At 34.8% G+C, this 22,131-nt stretch overlaps 2 protein-coding genes across 12 annotated transcripts in view; one reads left to right on the forward strand and one right to left on the reverse strand.

Annotated features, from left to right (window-relative positions):
- DCLK2 (doublecortin like kinase 2) overlaps positions 1-13,333 on the forward strand; it is a 245,858-nt gene extending 232,525 nt beyond the window's left edge. The window contains exon 17 of the mRNA XM_077846341.1: positions 13,183-13,333. Within this exon, the coding sequence (XP_077702467.1) occupies positions 13,183-13,233 (51 nt within the window). The 3' untranslated portion in view covers positions 13,234-13,333. The remainder of the gene's footprint in view (positions 1-13,182) is intronic.
- LRBA (LPS responsive beige-like anchor protein) overlaps positions 1-22,131 on the reverse strand; it is a 721,151-nt gene that overhangs the window by 78,272 nt on the left and 620,748 nt on the right. The window lies entirely within an intron of this gene.

Raw genomic sequence — 22,131 nt, forward strand, 5'->3', positions numbered from 1 at the left:
TCACTTCTAAGATTTAAAGTCCAAAAAGGAAAAGTTTAGCCTGTTCAAACAAAGCAAGAGCAGCCACTTTGCGGAAAGCTATTCACATTTAAGAAGACTGACAAATTGTTTGTGTGCACCATTAGGTCTAGTTTCTGCAATAGTTGCCAGATTTCCTGTCCCCTTAATAAGATACATTAACTCCTTAAATGCTGGCTCCAAATTTGTGATAAATCCAAATAACTTTAGCAAATGTTTTATTTATCTCTAAGTTCCTTCTCCCAAATAAATTTAAAGAATAGTAAAGAAACTTGCTATTACGTTATATCAAAATTTTCAAGAAACAAAAAGGTTTTGTTTTTCAAGACAAAATCATTTTTTCATAATTGGACAGATACAAATTCAGAATGTAAATATACTTTCCAAATGGGATTTTCTAAAAGTGACAAATCCACATTAATCCTCGTTTCTAATGTAATACATTAAACTAGTTCAGAATTACTTGCTCAAGTGAAACACAACAGTGAAAATACTGGAATATGTAAATTATAATTTAACATGAGCCTAATATTCTCCCATATTGATTATATTACACTGTTTCAGAATTCAGATATTTACCTTGACATAAATGTATAACAAAAAATGAAACAAATTATATATACTATTTACAAAGAAAAGTTTAACTTTGAGGGCTTAAAATAAAAAAACAATAATGTGTGAAGCTGTGACATTAAGAACAATAAGTCATGAATGTCAAAGAAGAAAAAAGGAGGATCAAGGATTTAGAGAAAGAAATGGGATTCTAAGAATAAAAATTATATCTGACAGGTAAAAGAAATGAAATTTAGTCAACAACACATTGAAGTTCAGGCTGAAAAGCAGATAGAGAAATCACTAAAAGGAGTTCTGTACTTCTAAACTGCCCTTGAACTGTTGAGCAGAAGAAAGATTCTGGAGTTGGCAGCACACTGTTCATTTCTACATTTATATCATTACTAAAGAGAAGTGTGAGTTAGTATCATATCTTGATATAACCATCAAGCACTCGTGCATCTTTTGGCAGGAGAATCATTCTGTCTACGATTGTTATTGTGTAGTTTTAAATGGACTAGTCAACCAGCTGTTATATATTTTACACACTGAAGGCCATGTTTCCTTTGAAATTCATAGTTTTAATCTCAACTGAAGTCTGTATTGCTGTGTGCCAAGATCAAAAGGATTAGGCAAACTTGTACAATTACCCTCCTTTTCAGAGAGATGATTTTTTTTCTAATGTTTAAAATAGTCCTATATGCTGACATTTTATCCAACTATTTTCTTTAGAGCTACAGAACATTAAAACATTTAATTAACATTTCAACCTTAGGTCACTCTTAATCTAAAACCTAGGAATTCATAATATACAGATATTTTAAACTAGTTACAGTGTAACACACAGAGGGAGATGGAGCTTTTAAAAACATTCTATTTAGTAAGAACGTATGGGGAACAACTATAATTAAATGATAGATACTCCCATCGATTTTATTATGTGTTTGCATTTTGCATGACTTCGTGCAGGAAACAGTTCACAGAGCTTAAAGCAATGCGTATGCATCAAGATAAAATAAATATAACATAAGAGAAGGTAATGCAAAAATAAGAAGGACATAAAAATCACTCCATGAAATTCTATAGACTTCGAGGTACACCATGTATTTGTTCTTAAGCTTTCTAGCAGGCAACATAAAGAAAGAAACACGAACACCTACAAGAGTCAAAAATGACCGTAATATAAAAACAAACCAGATGGCCTAGAAAAACACATTATTTCTATTCCTGAGATAAGAAATTCCTCCCTTGGTAATATGATAGAATCCAGGTATGTGACTCTCAGAGGGACTGACTTAATCCTGGAATAGATTTAAAGTATAGACAAATGGAGAGACTACATATTCTTCAGGCAATCCCGCATAAACATTATTTCTCTTAGGTTAGTGCTTTGAATGGTAAATTCTAGATTACACTTTGTGACAGGCACCTGGAATGCAGCCATTTTATTTTGTCAGTTAAATGTAAAGCCACATGCTTCAACCACAGCAAACTGAGTCACAGGGCTAATAGTGTCTCAAAAATGCAATGAGTATAAGGAGAAAGACACAAACAAGCCTATGTGGAAGGCAGGTCCACCTTCATCTGAAAGAGGTGGTAGCCTGTGCTATGCCAAGACAGTCCAAGGTAAGGTCCTCAGAAAATAATTTTGGGTTAACTTTTCCCCGCAAATAGGTGACAAAAGCTTCAAATGCCAACCTTGAGGTCCCAATATTACAGATGTTAAAATGTCTAAAAGTGTAGTAAATGCTCAGCCCTTTAAAAAGAATTAGGAAAGTATCCTTAGAAAATTCATTCTGACCATTGCAAATTATTGTTATACCAAGGTAAACTAGTTAAAAAATATACACTTATGCAATTAAAGTATTAATCTAAAATTCTCAATTATCTATCTATGTACAGAAAAGAGAATAGATTTCCTCTTCAAAACCACTGAAAAGTATTAATTTGCTGTGTGAACTTTGGGAGTTTTTTTTTTTTTTTTAACTTTGGGAGTTTTATTTTATAGTCAGTTACAAAAGGAAGGAAAACAAAACTGCCCCCCCCCAATTAATCCCTTCCCATTTGCTTATCCACATAGATCTGATAAATACTAGCAGTCTCTTGCCTTTGAAGATGGCCAGACCAGAATCCCTACTTATTGCCAGATGTAGTTTAATCCCATGGGGACTCCAGACAAAAACAAGGAGCTGTCTTCATGGCACCAATGATTCTCTGAACTGAATGCCATAAATTTATATTGGCAAATCAAAATCCTTGGCAAAATAGAACATTTATTATATCACCACTTCCAAGACTATCCAATAAAGAAAAGGGAACTAAAGAATATGATGCAAAAGTTGAATTTTTTTAAAAAAGATTTTATTTAATTATTCGTGAGAGACACAAGGGGGGAGAGAGAGAGAGAGAGAGAGAGAGAGAGAGAGAGAGAGAGAGAAGCAGAGATACAGGCAGAGAGGCAGGCTTCATGCAGGGAGCTGATGCGGGACTCGATCCCGGGTCTCCAGGATCACACCCTGGGCTGAAGGCGGTGCTAAACCACGAGCCACCCGGGCTGCCCTGAATATATTTTTTTAAAGCACTGACAAGTTCAGCCAGAGAATTACATCTGCAGTTACTCTGTGTATGCCATTGAATACACATACATTATATAGAATAAAAGTCTTTTTTTTTCTTCAGTAATCTTTACACCCAAAGTGAGGCTTGAACTCACAACCCCGAAATCAAGAGCTGCATGATCTACAAACTGAGCCAGACGACCCTAAATAGTCTTTTTTCCCATTCTACAACTTTTAATACCAGCAGTTCCGTCATCTACTCAATCAACAAACATTTATTGAGCATTTACTATAGGTTCTGTTCTATGCTAGATATGGGGATAATGGAATGAGATATCCCTTTGGAAGAAAGGTAGGGAAGCAAAAGGTCATCTCTAAGATGACTACAATAGTTTATGTGGGAAGTACTGAGAGCCTCAAGAAAGCAGCAGTGGGAATGAAAAAGAAGAGACAGGTTTCAGAAAGATTTAAGTTATTACTTACACCAACTGATTACCAGTGTAAAAGGTGAAGGAGAGGAAGTTCAGGATGACACCCAGGTTTCAACTTTGGAGCTTAATTATACTGGAGAAGGAACAGTTTCTATGGTAAGAAATTAACTCAGTTTTGAACTTAGTATTAATATTTTGGATTCTTAAATATATTTGAAGATTATCCTAAGATTTTTTCCCCCAAGGCTGTTAATTATAACAGAAATGTGTATACTACTTGAATATTAAAATATGCTCATGTTCAATACTGGGATGCCCAAGCCAAGAAAACTGGGGGGAACAAAATGATCACCAAGACATAAGAGTGCTATCTAATGGAGATATAATGCAATCCACATGTGTAATTTAAACTTTTCTAGAAGCCATATTTAAAAAAACAGGTGAAGTTAGTTTTAGGATAGTATATTTAAGAATATTTAAAATCATTTAAAAATATAATCAATATAACATATTTTGTATTACGTCTTAGAAATTTGGTATGAATTTTATACTTATAACATCTAGCATATCTCAATTCAGACTAGTCATATTTCAAGTGATTAATAGTCACACGTCATTAGTGGTTACAACATTGGACAGTAAAGCTTTATTCAGTTGCAAATACTGAATCTGCATTCAGATTTTTTTAATGGAAGTATAGTTGACACACTATGTTACATTAATGTCAGGTGCACAACACGGTGAATTGACAACCCTATATATTACACTATGCTTGCCACAAGCGTAGCTACCATCTGTCACCATATGATGCTGCTATAATACTATTGACTATATTCCCTATGCTTTACCTTTCACCTCTGTTGTATTGAGATTTTTAGGGCATTTTGATGTAAGACAGAATGCAGGGATTAACTATATATATGTATACATATATATATATATATTTATTTATTTATAAAAGATTTTATTTATTTATTCATGAGAGACAGAGAGAGAGAGAGAGAGAGGCAGAGACACAGGCAGAGGGAGAAGCAGGCCCCACTCAGGGAGTCGATCCCGGGACTCCAGGATCACACCCTGGGCCGAAGGCAGGCGCTAAACCACTAAGCCACCCAGGGATCCCCAAGATTTTATTTATTTATTTGTGAGAGACACAGAGAGAAAGAGAGGCAGAGACATAGGCAGAGGGAGAAGCAGACTCCATGTAGGGAGTCTGACATGGGACTCGATCCCGGGTCTCCAGGATCATGCCCTGGGTTGAAGACGGCACTAAACTGCTAGGTCACTGGGGCTGCCCAATATTTAACTTTTTAAAAAATACAGATTCTCCTACTGAATATAAAGGTAAACCTTACAAAGCACATACACCTGCAGACTACAAAATGTCCTTTGATACAGTTTTGAGGAGGTCAATACAATTCCCAGTGCTGGAATGGCATTTCCCAGTGTAGAATGGCTAAATCTTAGGATATGACAGCAGAAATACATTTTCAAGTGTGAAATAGACATAATGTTCTGTGATGTATATTCTTTAGTCCCTTACAAATCTCTGAAGAATTGTGGTAGCATTCAAAAGATGGCAATATGACTACCCCCTCTTATAGTAAAGGTGAGGGCCTAATTCTAGAAAATATGATGCCAGCTGCAAACTCCATCCTTAAAAGTCCTTGGTTAGAAGTCTTACATATTGGGGTGCCTGAGAGGCTTAGTCAGGTAAGTGCCCAACTCTTGATTTCGGCTCAGGTTGTGATCTCAGGGTCCTGGGCTCAAGCCCTGAGTCAGGCTCCACAGCTCAGTGTTAGAGTCCACTTGAGATTCTCCCTCTCTCTTTCTCCCTCTGCTCCGCTCCCCCAACCCCTCTGGCTCGTGCTCACATGTGCCTGCACTCTAAAATAAAGAAATAAAATCCTAAAAAAGATTGTTACATATTGTCTACTCAGCTGTACCAGCTATGTACTTTAAGAACTACCATATAGCCGTAGACTACAATTTAGTATAGATAACACGTTAGCTGAAAGTCAGTTATACAATATCTGTAGGCAATATGGATATATTCATAAATCTCATAAAAAGCACCTCATATGAGTAGCAGATAACTAGTTTCTGTTTGCCTACTCTTAGAAATTCCTTAACATGTATAATAATAGAATCTAATTCTCTATCACAATTAATTATAGGTCTGATTCCTTTCTGAATTATCATTGAAATAATGTTTAGTTAATAGGGTCAGTCTTGTTTAATTATTTTGGTGCAGCCATGAATAAACAGGGAATATGATATCAACAATCTAAACTTCTTCGAAGATTGGGACACCTGGTGGCTCAGTTGGTTAAGTGTCTGCCTTCCGCTCTGGTCGTGATCCTGGGGTCCTGGGATTGAGTCCCATGTCCGGCTCCCTGCTTCTGGGGAGCCTGCTTCTCCCTTTGCCTCTGCCCCTCTCCTTGCTTATGCTCTCTTTCTTGTTCATTCTCTTTCTCTCAAATAAATAAAAACTTAAAAAAATAATGAACTTCTTGAAAGATTTAAGTAAATTTCTTATTTATGCTTCCTTGCCTCCCTTTCACTTCTTAATTAATCTTCTATCATTCTGTTATAGGCACAGCACAAAAAATGACTTTGCTAACCTTATATCTAATGAGACAGTAAGCCTCCACATTATCTTTCAAATTCATTTTTTTAAGATTTTGTTTATTCATAACACACACACACACACACACAGAGGCAGAGACACAGGCAGAGAGAGAAGCAGCTGTTCTCTACTTCATGTCCAACTGTCTGACTCCAATGGATGCTTATCCCTCTTCACCTGTCTGTATTATAGTGTTTATGCTTCTCTCTCTTCTCTAAGCTTCTTTGATACCCTCTCTCCAGATTCTCATTCTAAATTTTTGATTCTCCTTCTCATTTTTTTAAAAGTAAGCTCTATGCCCAACATGGGCGTTTAACTCATGACCCCAAGATTAAGAGTCACATGCTCTACTGACTGAGCCAGCCAGGCGACTCTCTTCACTTTTCATCTGTCTACCTCCTCATGATTCCCAGGTCCTTGTTTCTGAAATAACTCCGGATAGTTGAGCTAGACATCAACTACCTCAACCAACAATTATTGCCATTTCCAGAGTTTCTAGCCCAAAATATCAACTGCCCATTAGACTACTAACTTTGGTATGCTTCCAGTAATTCAAACCTAACACATCAAAAAAAGAATGAATAATTTTTCCTTTTAAACTTGCTTCTTTTCTTGGTTATGCAGTCCTTCACACAGCCAAATTAGAAATGCTCCAATCATCTTGACTTCTCCTTTTCTCCTCTTCCTCTAAAACCTTATATCTAATCAGACAGCAAGCCTCCACAATATCTTTCAAATTCATTCATTCTTTCTCTTGCACTCTGGCTATTTTTGATTCTGTGCTTCACTATTTCTTAGTTCAATTATTCTAACACTGCCCAAACTGTCCTCTTTATCTTTAAAATTTCCCTTCTTTAATTCCTCCTCCATATGAGTTGCTATCTAAAACCTTGCTTACTTACAATTTTCCCTAAAACTTTTTGATGGTTCTCCTTTCCCTAAAGCAGTGGATCTCCAGCTTTAACATACATTAAAATCACCTGGAGAACTTGTTAAGCCACAGATTGCTGGGCTCTTTCCATCAAAGTTTCTGTGTTAAGAGATCTGGATTTGAGCCCAAGGTCTGTCTTTTTAACAAGTTCTCAAGTAATATTGATGCTTCTGGTCTGGCAATCACCTTCTGGGGTCCAATATCCCAAACAAAAAAGTTCATAATACTTACAAAGCATTAAGATTATTCACATAATCTGCCTCCAGTCTTATCTTTCCATAGGTATAGTTCACAGTTCTCTTAACACATATATTGCCTCTACCTTCTGAATAAAGTCCAGCTCGTGTATACTATACACCAAGATCTTTGTTCACACTGCTTCTTAGGTCCATAATGCCCTTTCCATCACCTTACTCCTACTCATTCTTAAAGACCAAGATCAAATGTAGTTTGCTACAGTTAAGCTTTCCCCAATCTTTTTAGGAAGTAAAATAAGGTATTTCCTCATTCTCTCTTAGAGATAAATAAATAAACAAACAAACAAATAAATAAATACATAAATGGTAAGTATGGTGACAGATGTTAACTAGACCTGTTGCAATCATTTTACAATATATACAAATATTGAATTGTTATGTTGCACACCGGAAACTAATATAATGTTATATGTCAGTTATATCTCAGTAAATAAATAATGCTTAAAAATCATACATACACACACAAATAAATAAAATGTTAAATGTTTCAATGGCAGCCTGTGGTTCTCTTTTATGGAGAACACAAAGTATTACATTTTTTTTGTTATATTACATCATATATTACCATGTTTATTTTTATTTCTTATCCATTTCCCTCACTAAACAGTAAGTTCCAAAAGGGCAAGTACTATGCTGTCTTTCTCACCATTGTATTCCCAAAGACAAATAAGTAGTTGGAACTCACAAAATATTTGTTGAATGAATAAACAAATACATCACTTAATCTATTTCTCTAATTAGTTACTGTCATGCCTGTTTGATCTTCATAATGACAGCCCCAAAAGGGCAGGTGTCATATTCTTCCAATTTTGTGATCACAGACCTAATTACCTAGTAGGCTCCTAATAAATGTCTGTTGAATGAATGAATGGCATTTAAGAAATTCTTGTGATTTTGCACAATTCAGTGTCTATGCTGTGAGACTATGATCTTCAAGCTTTGTATATTGTATAAGAAGCATGAAATTGACCACAGAAACTTTATCCAGTTGATACAGTGCTAATTTGGCAGAATTTTAGAAAATGTGAAGAATTTCTGTGATTACTAGCCATTGCAAATGAGATGTCTACATTATGTTAACCATATAATAAAATTTGGGGTAGGATGATTATATGGAAGAAAGAAAAAGTGAACTGGATATTAGAGTGTCATATTTCAAGATTTTATTTTCTATTGAACAGTATCAGGAAGATGGATGCAAACGATATCAATTATAGATTTGACAAAGGATCTAGAAAGACAATATGTTATACAGAGAAAATGCATCTGAAGGTTAATATGGAAGAAATTCACTGACCAACTAAACAACAACATAGTAACAATAACAGCAGCACTTAACATTTATTGTTTATGATATGGCCAGTTTTATGCTAAATATTTTATATGGATTATTTTATTTAATCCTTACATAATCCTATGACATAAACACTACAGGTTTTAACAAATGAGGCTAAACTGCTAAGTAAATTGCCTAATGTCACAAAGCTAGTACATCTAATCAGAGTTGCAAGAGGAACCCCGATCTGACTCCTAAAGCCATATTATTAACCACTATATATCCTCCTGAAAATTTCTGCAACAGAATGGTATAGGTTTATGTCAAAGCTAAAGTATAAAAATTCTAAAAATATGAAATTATTTCAGACTAAGAATTATTGTCAATGAGTTTCACATATACTATTTGTTAACATCATTATTAAATATTTCTAAGTATATGCCATATCTGATATGCCATGTAGACCTGGTTCTTTTGTCCTTTCAACTGGTTTTGGCTTTTACTTATGCCTTTTTAAAACTAAAACTTTCAATTTATTACTGTTTATTTTTCTGCACACCTCACTAAAATGCGATTTCCTAGAAGGCAGAGATTGTATCTGCATCCATGGAACTTAGCACATAGTACACAACCAGTAAATATTTATAGATCTGAATAAGAAGTTTATATTCTAGGCCTCTTTTTCATTAACTGTATATTCATGAGGAGATTTTTTAAAAAATCAAATTAAAAACAATCGGCCGTTATAGCAAGACAGAGAATACGAACCTATTTTTTAACTGCTAAGTCCAAAGACTCTTAATAAAGAAGCAATGTGTTAAACTATTTTGGGGTAAGAATTATCAGTAAGCTCATTCTAATTTCTAAACATCCACGGACATTAGCAATTTAAAAAAATGTGATTTCATGTATTTTAATATGTATCATATTTTGTTTTGACACATGAACTATTTAATTTCTTTAAATCAAATGACCATGTAAAAAGAATGAAGAAAATTTTTCTCATTTCCTATTTAAATAAACATTTCACCAAATTCAATATACATTTTTGTTAATTTTGGAAAATGTTTTAAATACTTTCATGTAATAACACTGTCTCAAACTATCTACTAAAGGAGACTGATTTCATGTTTTTCTTCTATTTTTTTTAATCTTTTTATTTTTAAAAAAGCGTAGCACAAACATTATCTGCATTGGTGATGTTAGTATCTCTTAAATGTGCCAGCTGGCAAACACTTTTAAATTAAACTACTACAATAAACAACAATGTCAAACAAATAAATTTGCTTTGAGATTTTTAAAAAGCTTTTCAGATAACTCTTACGATAAAACAGTAGGACACACTAGAGTATCGTAAAATCAGAGTTGGAATCATGACCTTTATTAGGTTAGGAGAATTGGATCAAGGACATAGATGTATTCATTCTGAGAGGCCACCATTTTCCTCCTTTGTTGTTCACAAATATAATTCTTCTTTATGGAATATCTACCCTTTCAGTTAAATTCAATCCAACGGATGCAATTCCAAGGCCAGGATCTGTATAATTAGCAATATAAGCATTTAAATTTTTCTTAAGTACATAGGTGAAAAGATAAACAGCAAAGCAAGAGTTAACTGAAACATTCCTCTTTAGAGCAACTGCCTTGAGGAGTGGGGGTTGGTGGATGGCGGGAGGAGGGAGCAAGGCAGGGAGATGCAGAGTTAATCAGGGAGCAAATCCAAAGCCAGGCATGGATAGGCCTCACTAATGAGCCTCAAGTACCCTGCAGTGGTTTTCAAACTTAACTGGCTTCAAACGATGCCACCCCATGACAGAATGCAGCTAGCCATAAGAGGAGGGTGATTAGAATAAATGACTGGAGTAATTAACTCTGATGTGAAACCACCTGATTGGAAAAGAGAAGCCAAGAGCTATTTAGCTGATGGTCCTCCAGTAGAAAAAGGAAGCTTTCCCTTTCTCTTGTGTGGGTGTTCAGTTAGAACTCAACTCTTTCAAGTAGGTATTTGGTAGCACTAATGAAAAGCAGCTTTCATTCAAGGGCCTCTCAAGGGCCTTCCCATTCATTTTGAAAGGGGAAGAAAATAAAAGCTTCAAAGTAGAACTAATTTACTTTACTCCCCTACCTCTTAGTGAATTTTGCATTAGTGAAGTCTGCATTAGTATTTATGTTACCAGTCTACCTCCAAATAATGTCATCAAGCACCCCAATTTATATTTATGAAATATCCAGATAAAGATAAAACTTAAAAATTTTCCCTTCTTTAAAAATATTTTCCAATATCCATGTACATGTTAAGTATATGCAATTTTAATTTATCAATTATACTTTAAAAAGTTTAAAAATGTTTACATAGAAAATGTCAAACTTCTAAATTGCTGATCAGGGTCAATACTTCCTTTATAAGTCCCACTGGGATTAATCTTCCTATGGCAAGAGATCCTTGGGTAAGAGAGAAGGATATAAATCCTGAACAGGGTACGTATGTTTTTGAAGAGAAAACAAAGGACAGCGTTAAGTCAGGGAAAGAGAGTACATACTTCTGCAAAAAACAGCTTTCTTATAGAGCAAATTGAGCCAAAGAATCCACCACACTTTCTAGCCTGCTTTATTTTACAAAGAGAGGAATTATAAAGGCTGGGGGCATTACTACCTGCTGTTTTACAAGTCATCATCAATTCATTGGGCCAATGTTGTTCTGTACCTGCTGAGTTAATGTTCCTCGACACACCCCTTCCCCTAAAACAGGTTCACAAGCTGTCCAGTACCAACTACGGTGTAGTAGCGCATGTAACTTAGCAAATGTTTATGCCTAAACTTGGATTTATTTGACAGCTTTACACCTTTGGGCATGATATAATTAAATGTTTTGACAGCTAAACAGAAACTGTATAAATTTAAAAGCTATTAGGAGCTCAGCATCTAGAATTAAAATGAAGTAATTTGCTTATACCCTGAACCTCTTTTAGCAATGCATTCCAATAAAAAGCACAAAGAGAGGAGTAAATGTCTATCCAAATGTTTTAGCTAATTTTTTCACATTTCTTCTATGAAAAATATTCCCTTTATGAATACTGTTAATAACTTTAATAACAACAAAGGGAACATAGCAGATTTAAGATTATCAATATAACCCTTAAACTCTATTTTCTATAATTTTAGAAACAACAGCAATTTTTTAAATAATTTTTTAATTTGTATTTATTTATGATAGTCACAGAGAGAGATAGGCAGAGACACAGGCAGAGGGAGAAGCAGGCTCCATGCACCGGGGGCCCGATGTGGGATTCGATCCCGGATCTCCAGGATCGCGCCCTGGGCCGAACACAGGCGTCAAACCGCTGCGCCACCCAGAGATCCCTAGAAACAACAGTATTAAAAGGACACCAAAAATAGTGTATATGTGTGTGTGTATACATATAAATATATATATAATTTTTTTAGATTTTTTTTTTTTTTTTTTTTTTTTTTTTTTTAGTAATCTTTCCACCCAACATGGGGCTGGAACCTACAACTCTGAGATGGAGAGTCACAGGCTCCACTGACTGAGCCAGTCAGGCACCCCAATATATATTTTTAAGGGCCACCACTATCTACTACTTGAAAGGATTTAAAGCAACACAAAAAGAATGAGTGGGTCTTCAAATTCAGCCATTAATGATTCAGGAATTAATCCTTATTCTCCAAGTTGCCAGGTTCCAGATTTTCATAGTATTCTGTGCTACATGGTTCTCTAAAATGTCAATTCTCACTTCTTGTGGAAGGGAGAAATCACAATACTCCTAAGTCACTGCTTACTTTCAGAAAAACTCACTGTTCATTATCTAAGCTGCAGAAAATGACCCCATGAGTAGTACTACTCAAATACATAGATGAAAAAGCTCAGCTACTTCTCTAAAAATGAAAACAAAACAAAACAAAACAAAAAAAAAAAACAACACCGAAACCCTGGAAAGCAAAGTTGTCCATTAAACTATCATTTTTTATTTTTATTTTTTATTTTATTTTTTTAATAAATTAATTTTTTATTGGTGTTAAACTATCATTTTTTAAAATGAAAGCTGATTTATATCGAATAATTGCATCATGTTACATTCTGGAAAGCACCTACAGAGAACTGGCTTACAGTGTAACAAAAAAGCTCATGTAAACAATATCTAAGACCATTACTAAAGCATTTGGACTCTATCAAATATATAAAACATTTAAAATCTACTTTTCATTATGTAATGACCTGAGGAGATACTGTACCCACACTAAAGGTAACAATGATAAGTTTATTTTAAAAAAAATTCAATGAAATGTTTAGAAACGGTTCACTTCTCATGTGGTGTTTATATTTCACTTTATCATCCTTTTTGGAAAGACAGTTCTAAAGAGAGAAACTTCTATGAACCAAATCCTGTTTAACTTGCATATGCTGATGTCAAGTAATTTAAAAAACATTTTCTAAAAAGAGCTTCTTATGTTCACATCTAAAAACAATATGACATTATCTAATTGTTCTCTTCCTCTCACTCGTGTTTACAGGATGGATATCTTTCTGTGTACCATATTTGGATCTACTGGAACATAGCCTGAAACTGGATTAAACTTTTTCCACGTTTGAAATATCTGATAGTGCCAACTGTATGGATAAGGGACTTGAGGACCCAGAAGCTGAGAGTTCCAATCTGGACACTTTTTTTTTTTAATGAATGAACCTATCATTCAATCATTTAAATACTAGTTATCATTCAATCATTTAAATACTAGTTATAAGTCTCAATATTCTTAGTAGACGGATAATTGTTTGAATACTTAGTAAATTTAGACCTAAAGGAGAGTGTTACCTGGTATAAATAAGAAATTGATACTATTAAAATACTATATATTAAGAATATCTTAAGAAATGTCTTGTTTCTCTTCTCCAAAGATAACATGTATTGAAAAATAGTATCAGATATATTTGACAAAGATGTATACAGCTTTCAGATCCTCTGATTAGAATGAGATAATCAGTGGCACTGATCTAATTTAGCTAAAAGAACAGAAACTAGAATTTAACCCATGTTATCTTTTTATAGGTAAGAGAACTATGTTGAAAATGTTTAATAATCGCTGTTATAGCTATAGGGATACAATGAACACACATAAAATAGTTGAGATCCACTGAACATACATAAAATATACTAATTTCATAAACATAAGACTCAAATGATTATGAGATGAACCTTTATTTTCTGTATTGCTAAAAAATAAGAATGGCTGCAAAATAATTGTAACAAAGTACTTTATCATGCAGAATTTTAATTTTATACTAACTGAAAAGCTGTCAGACTTCTTAAACATAAATTTTATTAAGTATTGTATGTTTATTAAAAATGAAATAAACTGATTATCCATAAAAAGTTTCAGGTCCAATTCTTCTGAACTACTTCCTGAGTCAAAGATGTTGAAGTCTGTATTTTTCCACACAACATTGCCCACGATGCCTTTACGAGCATTAGTGAAACACTTCTTTTTTTTTTTTTTAAGATTTTATTTATTTATTTATTTATTTATTTATTTATTTATTTATTTATTTATTTATTTGATAGAGTGAGGGGGAAGAGAAGTAGTAGAGGGAGAGGGACAGACTCCCAGGGAGCATGGATCTCTTGACCCTGAGATCATGACCTGAGCCAAAACCAAGAGTCCGACACTTGACTATGCGACTCAAGTGCCCCCAAAGTCAATTCATTTATTTTATTTTATTTAAGATTTTATTTATTTATTTGAGAGAGAGAGAGAGAGAGAGAGAGCAGAAGGAGGGGGAGAGGGAGAAGCTGAGCAGGCCACCAGAGGCCTGGCTCTCAATCCCAGGACCCCGGGATCATGACCTGAGCCAAAGTCAGATGCTTAACTGACTAACCCACCCAGGCAACCCTGATTAATTTTTAAAAAATAACGTCTATAAGTCTGCCTTTTCCTCCACTGAGCTATCTTAAAGACATGATTCACAGCTCTTTCATATTTGTTCCCATGCCTAAGAGAGTTATTGGTATATAGTAGGGGCTTTAATTGCTACTTAAAAAAATATTTTATTTATTTATTCATGAGAGACACAGAGAGAAAGAGAGGCAGAGGCACAGGCAGAGGGAGAAGCAGGCTCCATGCAGGGAGCCCAACTTGGGACTTGATCCCAGGTCTCCAGGATTACACCCTTGGCTGAAGGCAGCGCTAAACCGCTGAGCCACCTGGGCTGCCCATCTACTTTTTGAAGTGTAAGGAGGATGGTTGTCCTACTCAAAGGATTCATAGTTCTATTCCCATCACCATTCTTGATGGCTTCAGAATTCATACTAATGGTTCCTCTCTGCAGTCACCTTTAAGTGTTAACATACTTTTGACTTAATAATCCAAGCAGCTCAAATCTAAATGTCCTTGAATAATATAACTTCTTTTCTGCTGGTTAATTTTTCTTTCAAACATGTCTTTTATCCTCACTTCTTGAAATTTCTTTTATTTTTAAATTACAAAGTACATAATAAAAACAGCTAATAAGTATTGGCTTACTATTTGAGTACAGTGATAATTTGCTTAAATGATATCAATTAAATTTCCAACAACCTTATGTCTTCAAAATAGATGTACTAAACCACTATAAGCATATTTGCTTCCCATATGATGAAATATTATGGGAACAGGCTAACAGACCTGGATTCCAAGCCTGACTAAAATGATTATAAAATGGTGGGCAACAGTTAAGTTCTCAAAGCTTCAATCTGCTCATCTCTAAAATAAAAAACTAATACATTCCTCATAAAATTATTGCAAGAAATAAATTATATACCTGGTACAGAGTAAATTCTTATTAGATGGTTGGTTCCCTTTCAAGTTTTCCTTCCTTGGTGGTGGGCATCCAAAGTGGCCCCTAATGATTCTCACCTCTTGGGATTTATGCTCAGCTAGTCAGTTAACCTATATAACCAATTGGATACAGCTGAAATAACACACTGGGACTTTTGAGACTACATCATAAAAGAAACTGTGGCTCCCACCCTCTATTTTCAATTGGTTGCTTTGGGGAAAGTCAGCTGCCATATGGTAAAGTTATTCAAGCAGCTCTATGGAGAGGTCCTTGTGGTAGGGAACTGAGGTCTCCTGCCAACTCACCAACAATGTGATCAAGTCATCTTAGAAACTCATCTTCTAGCCCTAGTCATACCTTGGATTACTGTAGCTCCAACAAACATCTTGACTACAATCTAATGAGAGACAGAGAGTCAGAACCACCTAGCTAAGCCACTCCCAAATTCCTGATCCAAAAGGACAATGCAAGATAATAAAGGCCTACTGTTTTAGCTGTTAAATTTTGGAGTAACTTGTTACACAGCAATAGATAACTAATACATCGTCTAGTTTACATTTTCCTTAGACCTCCCTGACCTGTTTTAACCCATACCAGACCCCATGGTGTTTATTTTCAACTAGAATTTTTTTTATAAGCAACCTAGACTCTTCCCCAACTTGACTCTTCTTATACCTATGTTGTTAATACAATTTTGAGAAATGCAACAATCCATTTTTCTAGCTTCTATATATAGGCTGTCATGCTTCATTACAGAAAAATCAAAACACATACCAATAATTTTACTGTAACTCAAGCTCTCTATCTTCAGCAGGGCCTCAAATTCTACTCTGATTATTTTTGTGTTTCTAGTTCACTAATGTCATACTCCCTTCGGTATATACTCTAAATTATATACCTGCCTCACTTTCTTTCTCCATAGATTATTTGGCCTTCGGCTTCAAAAAGAGGATATAACTTTTTAATTTTCTTCTCCATTGCAAAATGTTTATATTTTCCCTGTGCTTTGGGGTAAGAAGTGTCCTCATATTTCCTAAAAAAGGGCTATCTGCCTGGTTTTTCTTTTCTTTTTTTTTTTTTTTTCTGCCTGGTTTTTCAATTTCTCCCTAAGTTATATCTTCTCTAAAACTACTCAGATTTTGCTACCTAGAAAGAATCTTCCCTTTAACTCCCTTGTATCTCAGAATCACATCTTTCATTATATATCATACTCTTCAAAAGAAGCCATATTCACACACTCCACAATCTCTTCACTCAACTCCTTGAAATCTAGATTTTACCACAGTCTATTGAAATTTTCTTATATTCTCCCCTTTAGCTCTGAAATGAAAAAAAATTTTCCCTCTATGAGAGTGAACTATTGTGGTAGAGACTATTTGTCACTCAGTATCCACTCTTACTTTCTTTAATAATAAAAATCTAAGTCAGAGATACATTCAACAGTCTCCTTCCTAATGTGATGAGGTTGTGTCACCAAATTATGGTAAATAAGATGCAAACACTGGTAATATGTTCCACTTCTTTTCCTTTCTGTCTTTCTAGTGACTAGGAAGCAATGGAAACTAGCCCAGAGATGGATAACTGGCAAATTTACTCTCTAGCTTTAGACTCCTTTTCTCCAAATATGAGAAAACCACGAAGAAAGCCTAAATATTACTACCAGTAACAAACTGAAAGTATGTAAGTCCCATGTACACGAAAGAGAAATATTAAGACTCTAGGATACAGCAGCTTAAACATAACTGAGAACAACTTAGTTTGTACCATAACTAATACACCCAGGATATTGGTCAGGGTCCTAGCAGAAAACAGAAGGCACAATTAGATGGAATTCTTTTTTTTTTTTTTTTTAACTCTTTTTATTGGAGTTCAATTTGCCAATATATAGCATAACACCCAGTGCTCATCCCATCAAGTGGCCGGCCCCCTCAGTGCCCATCACCCAGTCACCCCAACCCCCCGCCCACCTCCCTTTCCACCACCCCTTGTTCGTTTCCCAGAGTTAGGAGTCTCTCATGTTCTGTCTCCCTCTCTGATACTTCCCACTCATTTTCTCTCCTTTCCCCTTTATTCCCTTTCACTCTTTTTTACATTCCCCAGATGAATGAGACCATATAATGTTTGTCCTTCTCTGACTGACTTATTTCACTCAGCATAATACCCTCCAGTTGCATCTACCTCGAAGCAAATGGTGGGTATTTGTTGTTTCTAATGGCTGAGTAATTAGATGGAATTCTAATGAAAGTTCAGCTCACATATAGGGTCAAGGAAATCAACAAGCCATTCTGAGGAACCAGCAGACTTATAAAAATGGGAAGCCATTACAACCCACAGACCTGAAGGGGCAGGCAGAGGAATTTACTAGAGATTATTGAGTGGTGAAGTTATAGAAGGAAAACTGCCTGGGTGTAGCTATAGCAAGTCTACAGTCCAGAAGTGGTGGTGATTGGTAATGTTACCTTTTCCTACTCTCCTATAACCTGCCATTTCCAATCCTTAGTGATCAGCCCTCCAGGGCATAAAGAGAAGGGCATGGGGATAATGACTTGGAGGAAGAAGAGAGGGAGGAAGGATAATAAGTATACCTTTTAGCAAATCAAAAGTATGGTATCACTTAAGGATTTGGTACCTTTGACCCACTCTGAAGCATACTTTTAATGTCCAATTCCTCTCAAAATACTCTCTTCTTTCTTATTTTTTTCTTTTCTTTCTTATTTTTAACACTACCATCCATTCTTACCTCTCCAGCTGCCGTGTGTGTGTGTGTGTGTGTGTGTGTGTGTGTATATGTATATTTTGTGGGTTCTGCTCACTTTTCTTGCTCTCAGAAGAGTTATTTCCTTGAGCTTTGTCCCTGGATTTCTTGCCTCTATGCCAAATATTATACAAGGTAAAGTCATGAATTCCCTCTACCTGTACTGAACTATAATTCAATATAGATGCACACCAATTCTCTATCTCTAATACTGATCTCTCTTCTAATTGCTAAACCAAAGTTTGCATACTTAAATATCTATAAAATCTAGGTAGGTAAAACATAAGTTAATAAGGCATACTGGATATTGAACAGTAGAGATACAGATTGAAGAAAACTAGAGAGATATGCCTATCTACAGGTGTGGCCATGACTTTGCTCTAGTTCTAAGGCAGTCAGATATTCTACTTTTAAAGAAAGGCTAGAAATCTAAATTTAAGAATGGATAGTGTTAAAAATAAGAAAGAATAGAGTATTTTTAGAGAAACTGTACATTAAAAGTATGCTTCAGAGTGGGTCAAAGGTACCAAATCCTTATGTGATACCATACTTTGAATTTGTTAAAAGGTATCTCTATTCTCTGTTCTATTTTTAAAATGATGGGAACCCAACTCCTTTTATTACAATATCAGGTTGTTTATTTCAGGAACAAATTTGAAAGCCCTCTCATTACAGAACACTCAGAAATGTTAAACAAAACAAATATGCCTTCTTAAAACTTTATTTTGAAATAACCTGACTTACAGAAAAATTGCAAAAATTTAGTATACTTGATGCATACCCCTCATACAACTTTTACAAATTTTAACAACTTACATAACTATATAATATCAAAACCAGAAAATCTATGTTGTTAACAACACTTAACTAGGTGATTTTTACCATTTTCCCCTCAATGCCTCTTTTCTGTTCTAGCACCAAATAGAGAATCTCACATTGTATTTAGTTGTTGTGTCTACCAATTTCGGGGGTGGGGGGTTGGGGGGTGGGGGAGGTGGAAGTAAGCTTTTAAATGAAAACTGATTTAGAAGGGAAACAGCAAAAGAAATCCCCAGGAGTCACAAACAATTAACAACAATAAAATGAAAAAATTGTATTAGCAAGTTATAAACAGGTAAAGATAACCTCTGGGTGTTTTTTTGTTTTTGTTTTTTTTCCTCTGGGTGTTTTTTTCCAGTCTCAGTCATGGAGGATTTTGGTTTTAATGCCCATGTAGAAAAAGTAGAGGATGCCTTGGCTCCTCTCTTCTGGTGGTGAGGGTGGAGGGATTGGAAGTGAGGTATTATTACACATAAAACTGGAACCCACAAAGAGCCATGCATCAAGGAAAAGAGGGACCAGAAGAAACATCTATGCACCAACATAAGGTTATAAGGGCAAACGTATCCATCTTCATTTGGGCTTAGACTAGGAAAGCTTTCCCTATGAATTTATATCTACAGGTCTGTCCCTTAAATATACACGGGATTTAAAAATATAACCAAGAGGTTTGAAATTTACATACAAATTTGTTCTAGGCTTTAGAAGAGGGAAAGGCAAAACACTCTGGAGCGTCACACTATCAATCAAAGATTCTAATGGGTAGGAGCTCTCCTAAAGAAAAATACACAATCCAAAATTACCAAATATATGAGGATATGGACTGTCGAGTAAGAGTTATTAAATAGTACAAATGGAACACAATAATATTGAATAGGGCTGTTAAGATAACTGTTTTAAGCTATTAAAAGCATACAAGGAATGAGAATTTAAGAAAATAATTTTTCAAGTTGATTCAAAAAACCACCAAAAAATTCTAGGAAAAAAGTCACTAGATTTATATTGGATTGCTTAACTAGGGGATTTGAAATAGCTGAAATGGCAACTGGTGATCTAAAATATATGAGGAAATTACAAAAATAGAACACAGGGAAATAATAAAATGGAAAATACAAAAGAGAGGCTTAGTCATGGAAGATAGAAGGAAAAGGTTCAACATACAACTAAAAGGAATTCTATCAAGAATGGGGAGGAGACACTATCAAAATAATTCCCGAGAACTTCTGAGAATGTACTTAAGACACAAATTTTTACTCAGAATACAATATAAGTCCCAAGCAGAATATAAAAATAAACCCACACTTAGACATATTATAATAAAACTGCAAAATATTAGACAGTTGTAAAAATGTTAAAAGCAACCTGAAAAGGAACAGCTAATAGATTTTTCAACAGTAATGACAAAGATGAGAAACTAATATAGTATTTTCTAAATTCTAGAAGAGAAAATAATAGTCAACCTAATAACCAAAAAGTGAGAATAAAAAAAAATCATTTTAGGTGAAAAATACCATGTCAAAAATCATTTATGCAGGTTTATATTGCCCATGGGCTATTACCAGTTTACGACTTCTGCTCTACATCTAGAACTTAAATTCTCTGTTTTTCTCCACCTGGGTGTTACACCAACATCTACAATTCAACCTGTCCAAGGATGAACATCACTGTTTATTTCCAAAACCTTTCCTCTTCTTGACTTCCCATTCCTGTTTAAATTTACCACCAACTTCCAGTCACCTAAAGTCAAAACCTTAGAATACCATTTAACTTCTATTCAGATACAAAATCCTACAAAACTACCTATATATTTGTCTTTTGTGCCACACATTCCCACTGTCACCATTCTGCTTCAGGCTCATATTATCTGGACATTTGAAGAAGCCTCCTAAATTGATTTCAAAACTGTCAAAATTATCCTCCATTCAATCCTATATATTACTAGAGTAACCTTCCTAAATTGGCACTCCAGACATAGCACTCTTCTCCACAAAATTCTCAAATGTGCCTCTGCTCACAGAGTAAATCCAACTCTTTATCATGGTATTCAAGTCCTTCTGAATATCTGACCTCAAACTCCCTTTAGAGTGTTAAGTTTTAACTACTCTCTTTTCTGCATTGGTCAGACTGGATCACCATTAGCCAAAATAGCTTGTTCTTTCTCTTGTATGTGTCTGTACACATTCTTTCCTTTACTGAAATTCAATTAAAATAAAAATTTAACAGATATCTACAGAAGGTCTCCTAGGTATAAGCAGCAGGAAAGTGGAAGCAGCAGCTTTTTGGAAGAATTGGTTTTATTTTTGTTTATGTTTTGGTGCTAACTATGCTTTATTCACTTATATACAGCTAGTTCTTTGCCTGAGTCTCATGAGAGAATGCCCTTAACCTCCTCTTCCTTCATTCTTTCCTCTGTTTAATATATTCACACACATTTCCACCTATCAACTAAAGTGTTCACACAGAAGCCAGATAATCATCCCTAAGCAAACTGTAGAGGGGCTTACTGCATTTTAGGGATAGTGGAGCAAAGTAACAAGAGTACTCCAGATTCTCTTAGACTGAGGATCCTATTAATATTATACTGGTGACCTGGAGCTATCAAAGAGCCTGCTAAAGAAAGATAACATCATTATCATCATGTCATTTTTACCAAAGAAGTAAATACATGAATTCTGATTTAGCTGATCATAAAATTAAGCAAAATATTCCATGTATATTTATAAATTAAGTATTATTTGAAGTAAATATATTTGTGTATAAAACTAGAAATGCTGCTCTCACATGGTGGTTCTAAATTACTCAGAAAAGTCTCCCTTGAAAAGACGGTTTTGAGAGTTTTGAGATGGGTTTCAAAATAAAGAACAGACATGATTCATGAAATGAGTGGTAAATTCTCTCAATTTGATGGCTACTATAAAAAATGTATCAAAATCAAAGTTGTTTGTTCACTCCCTAAAAAAAACAATTATCTCAACTGAATAAGCAGTTATGAAATTTAAAAAGCAGAGATTGAGATCAGGAAAGGAAATTAAGGGTTGTCCCATCTTTGGCTAAAAGTTCAAGGTCAGCTAGA

This window comes from Canis aureus, chromosome 13 (assembly GCF_053574225.1).
Source record: "Canis aureus isolate CA01 chromosome 13, VMU_Caureus_v.1.0, whole genome shotgun sequence".
NCBI classification, from domain to species: domain Eukaryota; kingdom Metazoa; phylum Chordata; class Mammalia; order Carnivora; family Canidae; genus Canis; species Canis aureus.